This window comes from Chelonia mydas, chromosome 10 (assembly GCF_015237465.2).
Source record: "Chelonia mydas isolate rCheMyd1 chromosome 10, rCheMyd1.pri.v2, whole genome shotgun sequence".
Taxonomy (NCBI): Eukaryota; Metazoa; Chordata; order Testudines; family Cheloniidae; genus Chelonia; species Chelonia mydas.
Genome location: NC_051250.2, coordinates 44,603,149 through 44,625,404, shown reverse-complemented (window position 1 = coordinate 44,625,404; position 22,256 = coordinate 44,603,149). Strand labels below are relative to the sequence as shown.

At 43.6% G+C, this 22,256-nt stretch overlaps 1 protein-coding gene across 1 annotated transcript; it reads left to right on the top strand.

Annotated features, from left to right (window-relative positions):
- The first annotated feature begins 603 nt into the window (after positions 1-603).
- On the top strand, positions 604-22,006 carry OAZ2 (ornithine decarboxylase antizyme 2). The gene is given in 6 exon segments (XM_043524084.1): positions 604-608; positions 3,564-3,639; positions 3,641-3,712; positions 14,575-14,750; positions 17,023-17,108; positions 20,313-22,006. Coding segments are annotated over 6 exon segments (549 nt in total). The 3' UTR covers positions 20,447-22,006.
- Positions 22,007-22,256: the final 250 nt, after the last annotated feature.

The window sequence follows — 22,256 nt, the reverse complement described above, 5'->3', positions numbered from 1 at the left end:
AGAAGCTTGTGGGAGACTGGTAGCCAAAATGCCAGTGGGACAGTAATTTGGGCTATCTAAAGGTTTAGCAGGATAAAATTATGTCCACTACACACAGATGCACGCTTGAAAATAGCTCCTATTTGGCATGGGACTTAACACAAGGAAGTTTATACTTAGGAGTTAGAGAATACATGATGTATGCTTTTTAGACAATCTAGTGTCTTTATTGACCTAAAGCCTTTTAACTAAAAAACAACTGTATGTTGTAACTGAAGGAGTGCAGCTTTTTACCAAAAAAAGAGCCAGCACCAGGAAAAGAGAAGGAGAGAGGCAGAAGCAATAGAGAAGAGGATAATCTTCATAGTGTACAGTAAATGAATGCAAAGGGGAAACATGAGAGGTTTAAGAAGTATATAAAAACATTGTCGATCATAATTGCCAGGAGCAAGACTGTATGTTTCTCAGATGGTTTGAGGCTAAGACTTATATACTGTTCAATCTAAGGCTGCCATTGGTACAGATTTGTGAAAGTGGGCAGATGCTTCTTAATCTGCTCCTTCCACATCTACTTCCCCTACAAGGACAGCTGAGTTGCCCCATAGTACTAACTCTGCATGTAGCATGAGGTACAGCTTTTGGACCCTGGCTAGAATGGTTTGGGTCTTTTTCTGGGGGCATAGATAGAGAGGGTGGAGGATGGGGGGTGGCAGTAGTATGCAGGTCCAAGAAAACATAGCAGTGGAAGAGGTCTAATAAACTGCTGTTCTGTAAACACTTTGGCTGAGCTTTCTGGGTCCAAGCTGTGGATGCTAGTGAAGGGCCTGGCATAGCATAAAGGATTCATAATACAGCTTACGGTTAGGAAGTATGACTATCCCCTGTATAATAAATTCCACACTTACCAAGAAAAATGAAATTAGGAAATGTTTCATGTGAGCTACTTTAGGTGAAAATATTTGGTTTTCATCACTTCGCTTCATTATTCAGCTTTTTGAAGCAATGATCATGACTTGAATGGGGAGTTATCAGTGCTGCGCTGTTCACTGGTGTGTGTGTTTGGGGTGGGGGGTAACAAAGCTGTCAACAGCTTTCTTTGTGGGAGGGAATGGGTGATGCACTGCAAAGCGTCTTGTCATGCAGCTCTATGCCAGTAGCCACTAGAGAGGGGTGACAACCAAATCGATTGTTCCGGTGATGAGGAAGGACCAGGTTAATACAAAACGCAACTGAGCATGTGTGTAGAGGAGCCTGCCATACGTCACTGCTTTTTATCTAGTACCAGACAGTCTGTTGAAAAAAGAGTTCATTTCTGCAAGGAGTAGTGCCCCTTCAGAATAGTGCCAAAGCATGTTGTATGTTAGAATATTTGAAATGGCAGAGGGGAAGAAGATTTAACTTCTGCAGTATTGTAGTAGTACTGTAGCTAGAATTTTTCAGTCTGTATTTTGCCAGAGTGTTTACAGTTGCCTTCACAAGTTAAAATTTGGCTCTTTTGTAAACGTTTCATCAGTCACTTGGTATTCGAACAATCCCCTTTCATGCAAACAAACTGGTTTGGGCAGCCCTGATGTAGAGGATCGTTCAGGACTCAGTCCTTGGAAATTTAAATGATTCTTGCATAGCACAGAGGGGAAAAAAATTCTGGAAAACATTACTTTACAATTAGGTTAATCTGTACAAAAAGTGTACAAAAGGTGCAGGAGTACCTACTGCAAACTTACGATCTTTAATGTGGATGCTGCTTTTTGCATTTTTAATGTGTTGTGTTCCTTACTGACTATCCCTCTCTGAGAGCTACTCAGAACACCATTGTTTTCAGTGGAACTATGAAGGTGGTATTTATATAACCTCATACTGAGGTTTTTCATAACAGGAATCGTAAAGAATGACCACCTGCTTCTTTGCATGGTTTCTGCAGGTTTTGTTAGTGTAATGTTGCTAAGCAGTGTCCCAGTAAAAGGAGCTATTACAATGCTAGTGAAAGAACCAACGCTCCAGAAGTAAAATAGTTTCCCTCATTGACTTGCTAGAGGTCTTGGAATATCAGGTGGAGTGTAAAAGAGACTTAGGCTATGTCTGTGTGTTACAGCTTATGTCGTTCAGGGGTGTGACTGAACCACCCCTCTGAGTGACATAAGTTACAGTGACATAAGTGCTGGTGTGGATAGCACTATGGTGGCGGTAGCAAGGGCTGGAGTAGTTAAGCTGATGGGAAAGTGCTCTCCTGTCGGTTTAGGCCAGGGATCTCAAACTCAGATCACCAGGAGGGCCACATGAGGACTAGTACGTTGGCCCAAGGGCAGCATCACTGACCTCCGCTGCCCCCACTCCACCCATTCCATGAGGCCCCGCCCCTTCCCCAAATCACCACCTCTTCTCCGCCTCCTTCCCTGAGCGTGTGGCTCCCTGCTCCTCCCCCATCCTTCCTGGAAAGTGCTAAGCGGCGGGAAGCACCAGGAGGTAGGCAGAGGAGCGCAGACGCGGCGCGCTGTGGGGAAAGGGGGGGTGGCTGGGGAGGGGAGCTTGGCGGCTGCTGGAAATAACTCGGAGGACGGGGGGAGCTTGGCAGGCCGCAGCAAATAACTCCGCGGGCCGTGTGTTTGAGACCCCTGGCTTAGGCCATGCCTATATGTGCTGTGATGTCGTTGTAGCGCGTCCGGTGAAGACGCTCTGTGGCGACAGGAAGAGAGCTCTCCCGTTGGAATAATAAAACCACCTCCACAAATGGCAGTAGCTAAGTTGACAGGAGACGCTCTCCCACTAATATTCACGCTCCGAAACGCGACATAAGTTATGCCAATATAACCTTTAGTGTAAACATAGCCTTAGAGCAGCTACATAGAGTTTACAGCAGCACAGCTGCATTGGTGCAGGTGCACCGTTGTAAACTTCGTAGTATAGCCATGCCCTTAGTCTTTGCTTCAGCGACCCTCTAGCTATGTATTAAAGCATGAACTGTAAGGGAAGCTTTCTTAACCCAAGTAAGCTTCTGAACTCCCTACTCTCTCTTGTGCTCGTCCCACAAGAAATCAACAACATTTAGGGCGCAAGTGCATGTGGAAAACTTTGTAAGTATCCTTCAGCCTGACATTGGATCTCACATGAGGCTTTATTAGAATATGAAAATGTCAACATCTTAAACATTTTATAGTGCACTTACGCTGTTTTGAGAATTAGCGCCCTCGTTCCTCCTCCTTCTTTGAAAATGTGAAATTTAAACCTCCCTGTTCTAGATCCTATCTATTTGTAGGTGTTTGTTTATAGAAAATGTGTACTCAGGTGGTTCTGCCTTTCCAGCCATCTGCTATTGGCAGTTTTCCAAACCTCCCTTATTGGTGGGAGGTTGCTGAGCACACTCCCAACTTTTCACAAGAAGCCCCTCCTCCGTTTCAAATAACACTACAGTTTTTCTGATAAAACAGAGCTCAGGTATCTTTGATTTACACATCCAAGTGCTAGAAACATGAAATTTGTCAGTGACGTTCTATCACGAGTGTTCTCGAATTGTCATTTGGGGTCTTGACAGCTGAACCACTAAACATTTGCTAATATAACTTTGTGCTGTTCTTTCTCTTTTGCAGTAGTATTTTACCTTTGAGTAACAGTCCCCAGCTACCATGCTCCAGGCACATTGTTCCAGGGCCTCTGTGGTGCTCCTGATGCCCCTCACCCACTGTCGAAGATCCCCGGTGGGCGAGGGTGTGGCAGGGATCCTTCTCTGATATATAAGGTGAGCCTGATTCAATATGTAGAGAACGAATTGCCTGTTTTTTTGTAACTGAGAGCTCTGGGTTCTCCTGTGCACTTAAAGAAATGCTACTGTTTTGTTATAAGCAATGCTCAGATTGGGGGGCTGGGGCTGCCTTACTACTTCTAGGGGCCACCCTACTTCTGATTTAATCAAAGATGCGGGGTGGGGGGGGGTACTGTTTTGGCCCTTCACCCTGTGCAGCCAGGAGCAGGGCGTGGTGCTGCAGAGAGATCAGCAGGTGCCCCTGCCTCATGGCAGCAGGAGGTGGGGCACCACAAGGGGATAGTCTGCAAAGAGATTGGGAGGCTTTCCTGAGTGATCAGGGCCCCGGTGCCACCACTCTGTTTGCGGGAGATCCCCCCGCACACAAAGCAGGTCCTGCTGCCCAGGCTCAGTGCTTCACTGGAGTCTCTCGGGCTCCGACACTCTCCTCTAGAGAAGCCCCTTCGTCCTGGCAGGAAGCGAGAGGTGCGGCCCAGCTGCTTGGCAGAAATCAGAGTAAGCCTGCCGAGTCCTGTCCCAACCGCTCCTCCGGCCATGGGCTGTGAAGAGATGGGAAAGGGGGATGGGTGCAATTGCACAAGCCAGGAACCCTACAAGAGGGAAAGAGCAGAAAACGGGAGCTGATACCACAGCAGATGAGGGGGGCAAAGGTCAAATCCTGTCCCTTTTAGGAGCTACACATTGGGAGAAGCATGGGTGGAGTGGGGAATCGAAGTGGGATGGAGAACCCATAGACAGAGCTTGGGGAGCTAGGAGCAGTTGGGTGGGTGCAGAGTCTTGGGAAGTCAAGGGCAGTAGGTGAGGCCAAAAGTCAGATGGGATGTAAGTGGTAGTGGCAGGTAGAAGGGATTTTGGTTGGCGCAGAAGGGGGAGTTATGACTGTGGGAAGAGGCGGGGCAGAAGGTTGGCAGTAACAGGTAGGGGTGATGGTGGAGTTAGGGGTAGGGCAGTTTGGGGTAGAGGAAGGGCAGTTGAGGTTAGGAGAAGAGGCAGGGCAGAAAGCAGGGGATTGTGAGGGCAGAGGGGGAAAGGCAGTCTTGTGCAGCTGAGTTTGGCTTGGCAGTGCAGAGGATGCCAGCACAGGAGCAGGCCAAGGAATACCCTGGCATCTCACTTGCTGTGGCATCCAGCACCATCCCTATTCATTAATGACTACCCTACTTCTTTCCATTATAATTCAAGCACTGGTTATAAGGTAACTAAACTAGATAAATAAGGTAAGACCCTTAAACTTAAGTGACACTGCCAGGTTAGTCAGGTAGAAACGCTGGCCTGAATGTAGTTTTGTTTAAAGAAAAAAATACCACCTACTAATTGAGAAATAAGTGAGTTCTCCCTGCTGGTCTGCTTTGAGTAATTAACTCACCAATACTATTCCCAGAGCTCTGTGTTCCTTGGGGTATCCATGAGGCTGGTGTGTAAACACTTGAAGTAACTTTCTAAACATCTTCTGAACAATAGGAAGTAGGGACCAAAAAGATAAAATGCTAAACCGGAGTGGCTGACAGTCTTACAGGTTAGACAGGAATGCTGTGTCCTAGAGATTACTGATGATAGCAGTATGGAAGGGTGCGGGCTGCTTCCCCACTTTCAACCCCTACCGTAGGTATTGTTTGAAATGTATATAGGAGGAGAACGCATAGTAAAATGCCTTCAGCTGGAGCTTTTGTTTTAAAGCAACTTCGGAACCATTGGCGATTCTCTCCAAGAACTCATGGAGGACGGTCTAGGTCCCAGAATACTAGAGAAGGATGCACATAGTTCCTTTTTTAAAAATGGGAACAAGGAGGACCTGGGGAATTATAAATCAGTCAGCCTAACTTCAGTACCTGGAAAAAGTTATTAAACAATCAATTTGTAACATTTAGAGGATAATAGGGTTATAAGGAATAGCCAACATGGATTTGTCAAGAGTAAATCATGCCAAACCAACCTAATTTCCTTCTTTGACAGGGTTACTGGCCTAGTGGATGCGGGGGAAGCAGTAGATGTGATATATCTTGATTTTAGTTAGGCTTTTGACCCAGTCCCACATGACATTCTCATAAGCAAACTAAGGAATTGTGGTCTAGATTTAATTACTATAAGGTAGGTGCACTACTGCTTGGAAAGACCATACTCACAGTAGTTATCAATTGTTTGCTACCAAATTGAGGGATAATATCTAGAGGGGTACCTCAGGGGGCAGTCGTGGGTCTGGTACTAGTCAGCGGTTTCATTATTGCCTTAGATAATGAAGTGGAGAGTGTGCTTAGAAAGTCTGCAGATGACAGTGAGCTGGGAGGAGTTGCAGGCACTTTGGAGGACAGGATTAGAATTCAAAAGGACCCTGATGAATTAGTCTGAAATCAGCAAGATGGAAATTCAGTAAAAACAAGTGCAAAGTACAGTACTTGGAAACAAAGAATCAAATGCGCAACTACAAATTGGGGAATAACTCACTAGGTTGTAGTACTGCTGAAAAGGACGTGGGCGCTGTAGTGGGCCACAAATTGAATGGGTCAGCAATGTGACACAGTTGTGAAAAAGGCTAATATCATTCTGGCATGTATTAACAAGTGTTCAATGCAAGACATAGGAGGTAGCTGTCCCACTGTACTCAGCACTGGTGAGGCCTCAAATGAAGTACTGTGTCCAGTGGAAAGATGTGGACTAATTGGAGAAAGGTCAGGTTTTCTAAACTTTTTATCATTTTTGTTGCTCTCTTCTGGACTATCAAGAAAGGCTGAAAAAACTGGGCATGTTTAGTCTTGAGAAAAGCGTACCGAGGTGGGACCCAATAAGCCTTTAAATATGTTAAGGACTGTTATAAAGAGGAGTGTAAACAATTATTCTCCATGTCCACTGAAAGTAGGACAGGAAGTAATGGGCTTAATCTGCAGCAAGCAAGATTTTTAGGTTAGATACTAGGGAAAATTTTTGAATAATAAGTATAGTTAAATTCTGGATTAGGCTCCCAAAGGGGATTGTGGAATCCCCTTCACTGGAAGTTTCTAAACAGGATAGACAAAAACCAGTCAAGAATGGTCTAGGTTTACAATACATGGTCCTGCCTCAGTATAGGGGACTGAACTTTATGACCTCTCAAGGTCCCGTCCAGCCATAAATCCGTCTGTATCTTTTTGTTTTTTGCCCTCAGTTCTGTTTTTTTCCCTTCAGCTTCCAGCCATTGAGAATTGTCTGTCTCTTCCTACAAAGTCCATCAGTAGCACACTCCTTAATAGTTTTATGGGGTTATCTTTGATTGACAAATGTTTCTCCTTCATGGGATAACCTGCCACTCCCATCAGCCCAAGGAGTAAGGCTCTGTTAGCGATTGGAACCCTGATGGCATGCTGTGCCTACCAATTCAGAAATGTTTGATTTGTCCTTTGTGCTAGACAGATATTTAACTGTGCACTCTTTAGGCAACATCTGCTTTGACTGGGGGGGGGAAATAGGCCCTGTAGCGTCACAGTCACAAAAATATCCTGCTGGAATCTTTGAGAGTATGACACTTCAGTCATTTTATCTGACCTGTTTTGGGGATGACTTTTCTTTTAATTTGAGCACAGTGAACTTTTTAGTTTTCTTTTTTGTTCTGGCAGGAGGAGCTTTTTGTGGTTAAACATTGTGCTGTGCTATAAATGTCAGCTTTGGTACTCTATATAGCCCTTTGGTACTTGCAGAGAAGGCAACATAATCCTTGCTAGGATTATTTATCCAGTGGTATGAGTGATTCCTATGGGCCGTGTCTATTGCAGCTACCTTTAAATAGTTAATATAAGAGTAACAGTTGATATCAGTTTGGAGAGAGGAAGAGAAAAATGGTAGGGCATCAGTAGTGGACTTTGGAGGAATTCTTGAGTCACCTAGAAAACAATGGGTAGGAGATCGGGGGCTCTGAAGAGCGTTCACTTCGCCAACCTCATTGTCATTCATTCACTAATCTGACTCAAGTTTTTTTGTGTATTCCACTGACACAATCACTTGGAATGAAGTCCCCTCTGGAGAAGACACTTTTGAAAAATATAATGGCTTTGGGGGGCCTCTCATTTAGAATTGCTCTCACCTACCACTGACACTGAAAAGATTTCCAGCAGGGGTGTTGGCATTAATTGCTGTCTAAGAATACAGTGTCCCAAATAACATAAAAACAGGCATACTGGGTCAGACCAAAGGGCCATCTAGCCCAGGATCCTGTCTTCCGACAGTGGCCAATGCGAGGTGCAGAGAGGGAATGAACAGAACAGGTAATCATCAAGTGATCCATCATCCCCTGTTGCCCAGTCCCAGCTTCTAGCAAACAGAGGCTAGGGACACCATTCCTGCCCATTCTGGCTAATAGCCATCAATGCACCTATCCTCCATGAACTTACCTAGTTCTTCTTTGAACTGTGTTATGGTCTTGGCCTTCACAACATCCTCTGGCAAAGAGTTCCACAGGTTGACTGCGTTGTGTGGAAAAAATACTTCCTTTTGTTTGTTTTAAACTTGCTTCCTATTAATTTCATTTGGTGACCCCTAGTTCTTGTACCTGTATTAAGTTTAATTCCTTGGGTGCTGTTGGCAAAAATCCATTTAATCTTTGCCCCTATGGGTTGTCACAGGGCCTCCATTGAAAGCAAGTAATTCCTTATTAACATAATTTATTCCAGTATGGCACTTGGGTTGGTGCAAAGCAGCTGTAAATGAAATGTTAACTTCTGACCCTGGGCATCTGTTCCTTAGAATCTGCCCCCCCCCCCCTCTATTTGAGACTAGAATATTAAACACATGGTATTTGTTTCCAGCAGTATTATAAATTGAACGGGTTGGGCTGCCTTTCTTTATTGCCATTTTTTATGTTAAGAAACTTAAAAGATTCAGCTCTTTAATGAAGAGAGCTTTACTGCACAACATAGTCAGCGGTCAGAGCTGGTATTGTATTGCAGACAGGGACTTGTGCTGAAGTACGTGCTCTGGGTGGGTAAACTTGGCAGGAGGATGCAGGTGCTGTACATGCCAAGAGGAAACTGCACACATGGGGTTCTCAAGTCATTTGGCTCTGGTGGATCATAACATCCTTTTTCCCCAATAAACTGTCAGTACACATAGTCCTTCCTGCTGTTCCTCTTGGATTAATTAAGAAATATAACCAGATTAGATGTCTCGTGCACAGTAAATTTTCACTAAAATGGAAATTTGTCCTTGAGCGTCTAATCTGAGAGATTTAGTTCAAGGCTGTAATAACATGAGGTAAAGGTTTTGTCTTAAAAACGTCACTATCTTGACACATTCTCCTCTAACGCTCATTTGCATGTATCCTGCTGAGTTGACCTGAAACCAAACTTTAGGTCATAAATAGAACTTCTTTGAGCAGATTTCAGAAGTCTCCTGATCTGCTTCCCGTTCCTGGAAACCGACTTTTCTTCCCGACTCCATGTTTTTGAGCTGGGGAGATAGTGGTTTAATTGTATTTCAGTATACATGGATAAAGAAACAGCCACCTGAGAGAGGGCTTGTATAAAACTTCTTTTCCCCAGTTGTTTGGGAATTAGGCCCAAGGTTAATCCATGTAGTTATGCTGCTCTGTTGTCATAACCTGGCCCAGTTTATTCCAATAGAGTGTGGGGATGGGGATGGGGGTGGGGGTTGTTTGGCAGGAAAGAAACTTAAGTAGCTGTGATGAGGTTTGGGGGGAGGGAGAACCCTCACACATGCATATCTACTCCGAGCAGAAAGGACAGGACAGATACGGGCAGCTTTTCCCCTATCCTGTAACACTCTGCCATCCTTTCTGTGTAGATGCATATATAGACCTCCCTTTTCAATCTGTCAGTCCCAGCCTACTGCTTTCTCCCTTCCTGGTCCTAGTTTTTTGCCTTCTGAAACATTCTGTGTTGTCTTTTTTTTAATCTCACCCTCAAGCATAACAGTGGAAACAGAAAATCTTCCTGAAACTAAGGCCCTTTCTGTGCTACAGAAACAGGAGCACCATGAAAGTATTGTGTAAACCTCCTATTGAGGAATCTGATTGGCTAGTGTGCATAGAGCCAAACAGTTTTAATGATCTCTTTTTAAAAATACACTTTTGTAGCTCAGGATTGTCCTTGGGCTAAGGCATGACTTTTAAAACTGACTCTGTCCCAGCTGTTATAACCTGGCTTGGCCACAACAGCTGTTACCCCCAGTAGTTTTGTTAAGGTTGATGGTTTGAAGCTATAGTAAATACAGTGAGTGTGCGGAACCATGCAAGCTCCCTTCACGCCTAATGAATAAACCTGTTCCCCACAGGAAAAGTGAACCCATTTTTCAGCACTGCTATTCTGTGTTTTGTGCATTCAGAACAGATGGCAACTTCTTTTGCTCAAGTTAGCAAACCCAAAACAGTCTGATTAGATGTGAGAGGCTACCTAATCCAGCACTGGACACTATAAACAAGTACAATCCTCTGAGTTTTAATAGAATCAAACACCGGTGATCTGATCTTAATACCATCTTAGAACAGAAGCTGACTAGTCAGGATGTAAACTTGAGGCTGACACTCCTCAAATCCATCTGTAAACAAAGGCTCAGTGCAGTTGAGTTATAGCTGTAGCATCCACCTTACTGTAACACTTAGGCCTGGGCCATTCTTTGGTTGAAACTGTGCTAGCAAGACATCTGAACAGTGGCTAGCACAGTCATGCTGAGGAATGCAGACAGTTTTTTTTCTGGCAACTGTTAAAACTTGGCTGCCTGGGAGATTAGTCTGTACCATAGTTTGGCTTCTGTAGTTATGTGGAGGTGGAAAATATCCCAGTCCTCATTGGTTCTAAACTATACTAGCGCTTAAAATTGGTTGTCAACAGCATAGTTGCCACTGTAATGTGGGCTTATTGGCTAGAATAGATGCATGCTACTCACAGTAAATTTTTTTATAATGGCTGTTTTCACAAGATGGTGTTCGTCTGTAGTAGTGTTCCTGTTTCATTGCCGTGTGCGCTGTATTAGGTCTGGCTAATAGAATAAAATGAGTCAGCAGCAGGTGGGAGTTCTAGTACTGATTTGGTGAAGTAATCTGACATTTTAAAAATAAGCTTCCAGCATAAATTATGATATTGGCAGTGGGCTTTTTCACTTCAAGTTACATCCTCTTCAGAGAACTATGCACTTTGTTGGTTGTCTGAATGGTCTCGAAGTTTGCTTGTCTAACTCTACACTATCATCCATTGATACCATCAGGGAGTGAGGGGGCATAAGTCTGTCTGGGAGTTTGTTTTTGTTTTTTTTTCCCTTCCCCTTCCCCTCCTCCTTCTGTGATTCAGCAGCAGATTTGTCCCTAGAGTCTGCCCCCTAAACTAGAAGTTGGCTGCAGATTCTAAATGCTTTTCCAGATGAGATTTTAGCCATTGGGGTTGCACAGATAATACCCATCAGTCACGTTTGCAATGTTTTTGTCTTCCTGAGCCTGTAACTGGACAAACTGAAGCAGTAATCCTGAGAACTGTGAGTGGCACTATTTGTCTCCAAGGATTGTTGACTCAGAAACCTAATGATGACTTCAGTGCCATCCTTAACTATTTTAAAGCTGATTATTTAGGAGAAAAATGCGGCTACAGTGGTTATCTATGACAGTTGGGGTGAAGAAGTGATTAGCGTTGGGGACCATGGAGCAGCTGGTTGCCATTGAGAGTTGCTGGGTGAGAACTGAGTTGAATTCCCTTTTAAAAAACAAACTGACTATCCGATCTTCTCCTGTGCGCAAGGGAGATGAGAAAGATACCTTCCCCAGTTCCACAATATTCCTCTGTCTCCTAGGTGCTTAAAATAGCTTCACTAGCTGAGAATGCTTTTTACCTTCTACCCTTGGCAAGGACCATTCCTTGTGGTTGTGGGACCTCTCCAGGGTAATCCATGCCTTGTCACTGCCAGACTGGATCACTATCATGTGCTCCAGATGGTGCTGTGCACTAACATTACCAGGAATCCACCAGCTGCTTGCTTTCTTGATGGTGCTTGAAAACCGCATGCGACACCTGTATTCCATAATCAACACAGCTTCCCGTTAATGTTTGGGTACAGTACAGTGTTGGTTTTAACCTGTATAACCCTAAATGGCTTAAGTCCCTCAGAGACCATCTCTTATGTGAGGAGAATCAGTTGAGAGTAGCTGAGACACTTGAGTGGAGTTAGCTGACTTAGTTGGGAGGGTTCTTGAGACAGTTTGGAGAGGAGGGTCTTTCAGAACCAAAATTTGCTGACCATTCGATCATGTTGCAAAACTAGCGCTTTCTCTGAGTCTTTTGCTAGGAAAGTATTAGGTGGGGTGAACAGTTTGCAGACTGCTTCCAATTTTTTTTATTAAATGTTGTTCATGTGTACATGCTTCAGGTGGGAACACTTTCAAAATAAATTTCATTAAATAAAAACCCAAACTGATGCCCATCTCTTCCCAGTGGCCAAAGCCTCAACTGCCCCTCTGCTCACTTGTCAAAACTTCAGCTTCCCCACTGATTTCTAGCATACCTGCATTGTCCACACGAAGCAACTGTTTGAAGCTGAGAATGCAAGGCAGAGTAAAACCGAAGACTCAAAGCGAGTTTTTGAAGTTAGTATCAAAATAACCTGAGGACTAGTGGAAGTGATTAATATAATCATTACATATGTAACTCAGTAAAAAATCCACTTTTGACCCACTACCACCAGGAGTTTGTGTGCTGTAGAAAGCAGCACTGCTGTGTTGTAGAACCTCACTGATGAACGTGAGTCCAACGTGCTGTAGAGTGAACAGAACCCTGCCATTGAAACATTCCTCTTAATAAAAGCCTCTCTTCCTTGTAAGGGGTGGTATCACAAATGTTCTTCCCAGGTATGCTACCTTCTGGCGGAGGAGTGCTGGATGCTGTTTCCTTCTAGCCAGTCAATTCTCCTGGATCAGCTAGCAGGAGTCTTTTAGCAATGCAGTGTTCCCAGGCTTTGCCATAGCCTCACTTTCAAAACTGATGCTGTCTTTCTACTTGTTGGCATCTCTGACTTCATTAGTCTTGGATGACTTAAGCTGTTCTTGGTGTTTCCCCAGAGATTTTTCTTAGGCAAAATCCAAAGAAAGCAATACTGTCATCTTTCATGCTACAGTAACTATAACTGTAATAGAGAGGAACCGTGAATGTCAATTTTCAGCCGCAGGAAAGTCCTTAAGACAAATAGGCCATTAATAATTAAAATTCTGTTATTCATTTTGTTTACAACTGTAACTGGCAGCTGATATATTTGAAATGGCATCTTTTTGGACATACATTTGAAATGTAGAATGCATCCAAATAGTGTTTCTGACCTGACATCTTTGTCAGTGAGACGTCACTAAACATGAGTTCTGATAGCCTGCCTTTCATTACCACTTAGGTTCAATTTGACCGCTAAAGACTTCTGTCTGCTGTTTAATACTCATTTGATGCCCCCCGCTTTGGCAGTAAGTTCTGGGAAATGCTCTTGAGTTCATTCACTCATGTTTTATGCAAGAACATGAATTCAGAGAACCCCAACAAAGATAGACCACCAGATGCATGTGCACTGGAATTGGCTAGTGGCTGCAATAGCTTCAGATTTAGGAGCTGTAAATCTGACTTTGGGCAAATGCTTTGGAATGCCATTGGGCACAGAACTGGTCAGACCTTAGTGGATACTCTGTACTACTAAGTGAGTATTGGAACCGAAGACAGCTGTGTTCTCTGGGACATAGTTAATTATACAGATTGGTCAGTGTAACCTGTTGTGGAATGAAACGGCATTACTGCTGTTCACACGTGTAATTCTGAACACGTGGTATCAGCAAAACAAGTTATAATTGAACTGGAGAGAATTTGAATGAGGAAACTTGAGTTCTCTTTACGGTGATCATTATGGTATGACAACACACTGTCTACTCTAGGATCAGACAATGTTTTTAAAAAAAAACCCTAAAAATAGAGTGGATTTGTAGTTACATGTTCTTTACCTATTTATAGGCGTCAGTTGCCAAAGTGACTGTTTTGTATCTGTTTGAGTTTTTAATTATTCTTTCCTAGTTAAAATTTCACGTTTTACTTCGCATTTCTTAGGTAGTAGAAAAAAACCTTTATTAAATGTTCATCTTTCTGAAGTTCATATTTTAGGCTAGATTGAAAATAGAATATTCTACAAAAGCATTGGATAGGTGTTTTTAGGCTTTAAAGTGTCTAGGAGAGCTTTAAACCTAGCTAAAGTATTGATCTCTCGTATGTTTCTGATTGGATTGGCCATGGTCTGGGCACATAGCTAATACAACTTTTCAGTGGAAGATTCGAATCTTCTAGTAAATTCTCTGTAGTTAGGACTAAGCACATGTTTACCAAGGAATTTGGCAAATTCATTCACTTACTTACACTGTGCTAGATGAATGTAGATCCTTAGAACTCTTTGGCCTTAATTTCTCAATGTGACTAGTAATCCTGGGTGTCTGTTCTCACAGGTGGGTACTAGCATGTCAGGTCTTTATTTTTAGAGTTAAAGGGAGTGGTGAAGTCTTGGAGGGGGGGAATCCTTTCTGGAAAGAATTTGGAGCCAAACAGTTTTAGTATTTTGTTCTTTGTTCTGTAGCAATTTGTAAAATTCAAGCAAGACCCATTCAGTCAGTTCTAAAAAAGCATTTCTATTTTAGTTCATTATAAATGTTAATTTAAAATTGCACTAACACAAATTTTCAAATCAGGCTACGGCTTGTAAAACTGTTCTAAATCATAGGTATTTTTTCCTAAATGGAACCCCACAGGTGGCACCGACATTACCTAGTGTTGAAGGACATTGAAATAACTGAATTTATTTTAGTAGCTCAGACTGTATTTCACTCTTCCCTTTTTTCCCCCCATCAAAACCTGAAGGACGAGAAGCTCACTGTTAACCAAGATGTCCCAGTGCATGAAGGGAAACCTCACATTGTCCACTTCCAGTACAAGATTACGGAAGTGAAGATCTCCTCCTGGGATGCAGTGCTTTCCAATCAGAGCCTTTTTGTGGAAATCCCTGATGGCTTATTAGCTGACGGGAGCAAAGAAGGGTAAGATCCTAAAGCTGTGTGAGTGCCATATGCAGGGTTAACTGCCTATGGAAGAAGGTATGGCTTGTAGCCAATGTGACACGGGGGATTGCTTTGACAGGATAAAGGGGGAAGGGATTTATTGTATACCTCCATTCTTAGATTGTAAATATAAATATTCCATTATTCCCTTCTACACCAAAGCTTCCTTATTTTTGTGGTTCTGTGTGTATTTTTTCTTCCCCCCTAGGGATCAAGAGAGATTTGCCCTTCTCCTTTTTAGCATAAGAATTCAAATAGTATAAAGGGTCAACATGATTATTTGGTACATAGTATTTCCCATTCCAGGTCAGACCAGTAGTGATCTTGCTCTGGTAATCTGCCTCTAGCAAGGGCTGGTGACTAGATGCTTATGGAGAAGGGGTTATCTCCCCAAATTTTTGTCTCTTGACCAATTAGACAAGCTTTTGGGGGTGAGCATTTTTATTTCCCTACAGATAATTACATTGTTCCAAAGCATAATTTTCCTTTGTCATCAGTTTGAGTTAGCCTGCTCTTAGTGGAGCTGTCTGTTCTCCTGTAGCCATCCCAGAACCCTTTAAAGTATCTCTGAACTCTGAGATCCCATAACTTCATGTTGAAATGGACAACACAGATTAATTATAAATGTTGTGTGTAAATTTCATTGGGCCCTTATCAGGCAACATGTCAGGATCTCCCTTTCACCTCTATATCCTTCCATAGTCATTTGCCTTTCCACTTCTTTTGTTTGATCCCAAATGTACATTTGTGTGCCTTTAAAAATTTGATCCAACTTCATATGGTACCTAAATATGTTGGTACACACTCTAACAGGATATTCAGTGTACACCTGCACTGTACTTCATACTGCACAAACAGGATCTGGAGAAATCCTTGTATTTTCTGTAGTTCATAAATATTCCAGCTCTCCCAACTCCCCCAGGCACTGATTCTTCTCTGAGGGTATTTGTCTGCCCAAGTCACCACAATTATATAACAGATTATTTTTAGTTAGGTAAAATAAGCCTGGGAAGTTATAATTAAAATCGATGATTATCATATTAACAAAATCCCTTCCAATCCCTAGGTGTTCTCCAGTCTTGCTGGCTGCTGTTTAATTAGGTCTTGAAATTCCTATTAGTAAATGTTCTTGTGGTACTGTACTCAAGTCTCAGGTCAGTGACTGATGGTAGAGCCCAGACTAAACTGATCAGTGGGGCTGTGGTACTTGGGATCAGTGCAATTTATGTTTTACTAGTTGGTAGAAAATATTTCAGAAGTTTTCTGCCACCTTACCATGATGGCAGTGATGGAAAATTGCATCATGAGTAGGAGACCTGTTCTGTGAAACAATATGCAAAAATTCTCACTGGCTCACCTAGGCAATTTTTCTTCTTTGCCTCCTTCCCTCCCCCCCCCTCCTTTTTTATAAGGGAAACGTCACAAATCATTTAAAGGTTAAGTGGGGCACAGGTTGGGTCAATAGCAGCTTATGAACTGTTGCTTCTGAAATATGGAGCTCTTGGTTACCAACCATTTCTCTGCCAGCTCAGACTAAAGGCATGTCTGAACCATGTTAGCATGTCTGTGCTGGCAAACCCTCGTAGCATAGAGGCAGCCTACACCGGACAGAAGGCTTTTCCTGTTGGCGTAGAAACACCAGTTCCATGAATGAAGTTAGCTATGTCCTCTTCCACGGACACAGCTGTGTCCACCGGGGATGGGCAGGGCGGGATTGGCATAGCTGCATCAGTCGGGGGCTGGCTTTTTTTCACCCCTCTGACTGAGGTACCTTTGCTGATGCAACTTTTCAATGTAGATCAGGCCTACCTCCCAGACTTCAGCAGTTATGGTGGGACAGATATCTGTGCCCAGCGCACTGGCATGAATGTGGGAGAGCTCACCCTGTCTAGTGCCAAGGAAATTCTTGAACGCTTTCCTCATGTACAATGAAAGGGCTGGAAGACTCACTCAGTGACTCATATTATTAACTTGTATTACTGTGGTGACTAGTTATGGCTCAGGACCCCATTAAGCTAGGGGCAATAAAACAACAAAAAGACAGGCCCTGCCTCAACAGGGCTTTGTTGCAAGATTTCTTCCTCCAGTGTTAACCAAAGTGCATAATTCCCATGTGTCAGTGTGGATGCATCTCTTGTGCCTCAGTACACCTTAGCAATTCCTCCTCATAAGTCAGGCTGACAGCGCCCAGCCACTTCCTTGGGACTGATCGCTTGGTGTGACTAACGTGCCCTTTCCTCCTCCCTGACAGATTGCTAGCGCTGTTGGAATTTGCTGAAGAGAAAATGAAAGCAAACTACGTCTTTATTTGCTTCAGAAAAAGTAGAGAAGATAGAGGTGAGAACTTTCGCCTCTGTGTGGTTTTTTCCTCCCTCAGAATAGAGTGAAGCAGCTGTTGCTCTGCAGAGTACTGTCCTCTGCAGGGCTTCACCAGGCCACTTCCGCCGGTAGGAAGTTTCCTGTTGTGATATCTGCGCAACAAGCACTGTCATAATTAGCTTTCTTGCAAATTACTTGCCCAGTCAGAAATTATTTCGGTTGACTTATATGAATGCCTGATTTATTGCTTGTAAAGAAGGGATATTGGACGTCTCTGTGGCTGGATGTCCAAAGTAACTTGCATCAGTAGGAACTGAGCTGTTGGACAGTAAGGCTGCCACGCAGAGAAGTGTCCTTTCCCTACTACTTCAGTAGCAATGCAGGATCTCTAATACCTTTAGTCAGGACTCATTTAATGTTTCCTCTCAGCAAAAAATGAAACTGCAAGGTTCACATGATTTGTAGTGGGGTGGCTGTCCTACCCCACGGGGGAACTAGAACACTTTTAGTGATGGTTGCGCTTGGCTCTGTGCCCTGGTGTTGATCCCTTTCATCGTTTCTGAGCAGATGTTTGACCAGTTGATCTCCTAGCACTTCTGTTCTCTTCCAGACCTGTGGGTAATACTTATCCTGCCTGTAGGTGCTCATGACTTAAGAGGGATATGCTAGTATCTAAAGATAGATGTATCGGATAGGTGATTAGAACAAGGAAGCCTGAGGGAATTTATGGCAAAGCACAAGGTTATGAATAAGCCAGTATTAAATTTGACAAGATGTGAGTGAATATCTAGTAATCAAACAGCCTTGTGATGGTAGAAGTGATTAATAGATGCAACAAAATTCTTCTTACGAATCTAATGTTAATCCTCTGCTTCTCAAAAAAAGGATTATTCTATGTCTTCATGCATCACTGTTTTATCTTCAGATCAGTAGGAGCTCCTCACTTGCACTAAACACAGGAAAATATTTTTAAAAATCGGTTAGCTGGACAGTGTCTTTCTGGAAGTGAGAAATTTTTGTTCTCATAAATAGAAAGCTGGCAGCACACTTGAGTTACCCACTGTGGCAGCCAGTAATAGCTGGTTTCTGGGAGATGTGTACAAAGGCAACTAAAATTACTTTACCTTGCAGTGAAATTTCTTACCTGCTCCTGAAACAATTGACTGTCAGTGTTCAAACCCTTTCTTCCTCGTGATCTGGAGCTCACATTCCAGTTGCTAAATACTTCAGTACACAGAACAAATCTGCCACAATGAGTCTTCCTCTTTTAAAAGTCATGTGGCACAGTTGAGTGAGAACACAGAGGTTTTAGAGTGTCTAATTGTTAGTGGTATGTTAGTGAAGGAGTACTTGGAGTCACCCCCGTGTAGATACCAGGGGTAACACTGCTGTGGTTCCTTAGTAACAAATGTATCTATTGTATCCAATTATCTGCCTTTGTCCATAACTTGTCAAAGTGTGGGTTTCTGGGCTAACCCCATTCTGCCTGAGTTGTATGAATGATGCCTTGGTGGTAAAATCTGTACAGTGTGGTAACACAGCAAGCTGCTTGACTTAAAGAATGTCCCAAACCATGGTAAATAATCCCTGTATTTGTGGCATTGCCAGTGAGTTCCAGTTGGCAGCCATCAGTGCTTCAAGTGACCTAAAAAAAGTGGGGTCTGTTATCACCCCCACATCTGCCTGTCCCCCTGCCCAGCAATTAATTCCTCCCCTAAAATCAATCCTGTTCCCCCACTCTCCACATCAGTTCTGCCTCCTCCAGCCTCACTTTTGCTCCAGTTGCAGCTCCAGGGGGTCATCACTTTCTTTCCCAGGCCTGGGACAGCTGCAGCAGGGTCCTCTCTTCCCCTTCCCAGCTCCTTGCTTGCGCATGAGGGAGCGGAGCTGCCCTGGGATGCTGGGCACTTCCTTGTTCTCTTCCCCCCTCCCTTCTAGCACTGGCTGCCATCATTAGTCAGTCCCTAACTGCTACTGAGTGAGTGTGACCTTCATCTGGGCCCAAAGGCTTTCACCATGGTCGTGCCCACATCCCCGCAAGAATGCTGTTGGCTGGTTAAGCTTATTTTTATGTAATCCTTTGGCACTGACAGTTCATGCCATTGCTCCCCAGCTCAAATTTGCATCTGCCAGGGAAGATGTATTCAGACCCCCAATTAACAGTCTAGTCTACAAATAATATTGTACCTAGTGGTGTGGAGTGAGTCCACAATAGTGTCTTAGAGGCAGCTGGAAGAAGCAAGTTAGACACAAGTTGGGTGGGGTAACAGAAGCTGATCCGATAAAATATATTACCTCACCACCTTGTCTCTTTGTTACCCTGGGAACAACATGGCTACAACAACACTGCACACCTGAATTTGTTAGCATTAAATGTGTGGCTTACAAGGTCCACAACGGATGTTGGGAGGCTTGTCCTTGTTACATATTAAGTATGTGAGATAAAATGAGCAGGGACTGACCCAATGCCCCTTCTGCAGAGGTTAAAAGGATTTCTTGTACGACACCCACTGCTTTCATAGGTGATGTAGGAAGGTCACACTTTGTTAGGGTGTATACTACATTTTACAGATTCTACCAATAGATGTAGGATGGTCTTGTGTCTAAGAGCACTGGACTTGGAGCTCTGGGGAATTTGTGACTGCCATAGACTCTGTGTAACCTTGAGTAAGTCACTTAATCTTCCTGGGCCTCACTTGCCCATCTGTAAATAATATTTCTCACAGCCTCCCTGGGAGATAGGGGCTAGTTCATTGTGACGTGCTTAGGTGCTGCTGTGATTTTTACTAATCTTCCTATTTGGTGTCCACATTTTCTGCAACTGTGTATTGCATTGGCATCTAGAGGTCCCAGTCAGGATCCTGGCCTTGTTGTGCTAGGCACTGTACACTCAGACAGTCCCTGCCTCAATGAGCCCTAGACAAGATACCCAAAGGAGTGGAGGAAGCAGGGGGAGGGAAATGGAGATACAGCATAAAGAACAGACAAGATACAGGTGAAGAAAGAGACATAGGGGAAGGACAAGGTAACCATGAATCTTTGAGTTTAAAAGGTCAGCCCACCTAAAAATTCCTTTTTTGATGTGCAGTACGGCCCTGAAAATGTGGAGTTTGCCCATGTGCATATTGATTCCCCACCTGGACTTTGTGCTGGGGAATGCAGCTAACAAGGCATTTCATTCCTGAGGTTAACAGTATCTCTCTCTTCCCTCCCCTTGGGTAGCTCCACTTCTGAAGACATTCAGTTTCTTGGGCTTTGAGATTGTGAGGCCTGGCCACCCCTGCGTTCCATCGCGACCCGACGTGATGTTCATGGTGTACTCTCTGGATCAGAACTCTTCCTCTGATGAAGAATAGCCCCTGTGGAGTACGACAGCGTGACCTGAAGATGCTTTTGAGAGGAGAAGGGGTTAAATCTCCTTTCATGCAGAAAGGGAAAACAAGCTTCTGTTGGACTGAAACTGCATTTCTCATTGTTAGATTGGCCTGTATATCCTCTGAGTTGACTTTTCATTGAAATGTGTTACATAGAGAACTATATATCTATATCTATATATATATACACACACACACTTAATCTCCAAATAGTAAATGGAAGATGTTTATGAACTGGCATAGAAGCTCTTTAAATACAGCTGTATGGTATACTTGTTAGCCTAGCAGTGCCTCATGCTTGGGCTGTGAATGGAAGCCTGGCATGCCAGGGGGAACACCGTGGCTAGAAGCAGTATCAAGTTCTTGGCTTTTTCAATCAGTGTTTTTTTCCTGATCACCGGATGTGTGGCACACATTTTAAAGACTTGTCTATTTTTATGTTCACTCAGACTCTTAAATGTAAGGCATGTTTTGGGTGTAGACACACAGAAGGGATGTGCTTGAGTTAACTCTTAATGACACTACATTTAAAACCTTATATGTTTCTGTACTGGGGTAACCAATGCTATATACAGCTTACCCCAGCTTGCTCTTCCAGCTTTGGTTTAAGCAGTCTTACCCTGTTCAAGGTCAGCACTGTGCTATGGCAGCATTCAACAAAGGAGCATTCAGGTTACCTTTACCCAGCTGGTGCTTTATTTTAGAAGAAGAGCCTTTGCCTAGGCCTCTGGCAGTGCTGCAGTGGTACTCCCCTTAAATTGAATAAAAGGAGCATTGGAGCACTACCTCTGGTTCAGGTGAGCTCTTTGGCTGCTCGTGTGTTAGTTGTGTGGAGGGGTTGGGAGTCCTTAGGAAAGGTGTGAGCTATCCTGGTCTGAATGTGGGTCACTGGCTTTAAAGTCTCTGGTGAGACTGGTTAAGGAGGCTTTAGTTTTTAATTCATCACTTCCTTCATGATCTTCCTCATCTCAAAGCAGAGGTCCACGCCTCTGTTACGAGCTCCACAGAGAGGCCCTTGGAGACTTCAGACGCTGCTGAGACAGGCTCTGTATCAAACCCCAAAGGGAGCAGAATGCAGCACAGCGGGACCAGGATGGTGAAGGAGACTACATCTGTACTGCCTTCCTCCTCAGATCAATTCCGCAATTCTCCCTCCCTGTGACTGTCAGTGGGGATGGGACAGGATGGGAGGAGGGTGGAACTGCTGGCTGTCGTTTGTGTCTTTCTCCATCACTTCTAATGTTGGAGAAAAGGGTTAAGCTCTTCTGTTGATGCCATTTGGTTTTAATCTTTCTTTGACTGCTACATGAGAAATATATATATTTATAATTCCTCCATTGGGGATGCATTGTGAGCTCTCTTGCTGACCTGGCTGCCTTATCCATTGCATTGTCCTTGTATGCTTTGTTCTGCTTTCATGTTTATGTGGAGGATGTTGTCTGAAAGCTGAAGCCATTCCATAGACTTTCATAGTCACTGTTTATTTTGGGGAGGGGTTGGGTCACATGTTGTTAGTGTGTGAATAAATGATTTTAAAGTTGGCGTCTGTCTCCCTCATTCCCCTCCCTCCATGATGGAAGTGTTTGGTTGCTGGCTTGGATGTCCAAGCCTCCCATGGCAGGGTGTGGATTGGCTGAGTTTCGGTATTGACAAGGGATAGGGGATACTTCCACATCTCTATAATGTAGCCAGGGCTGAGCTGAGTGTGAGACTTTTGAAAGGTATTTAACCATCATCCTCTAATCTATATTTTACAGTAAAATGGTTCTATTTAGTCTGTTCTTATGAGACT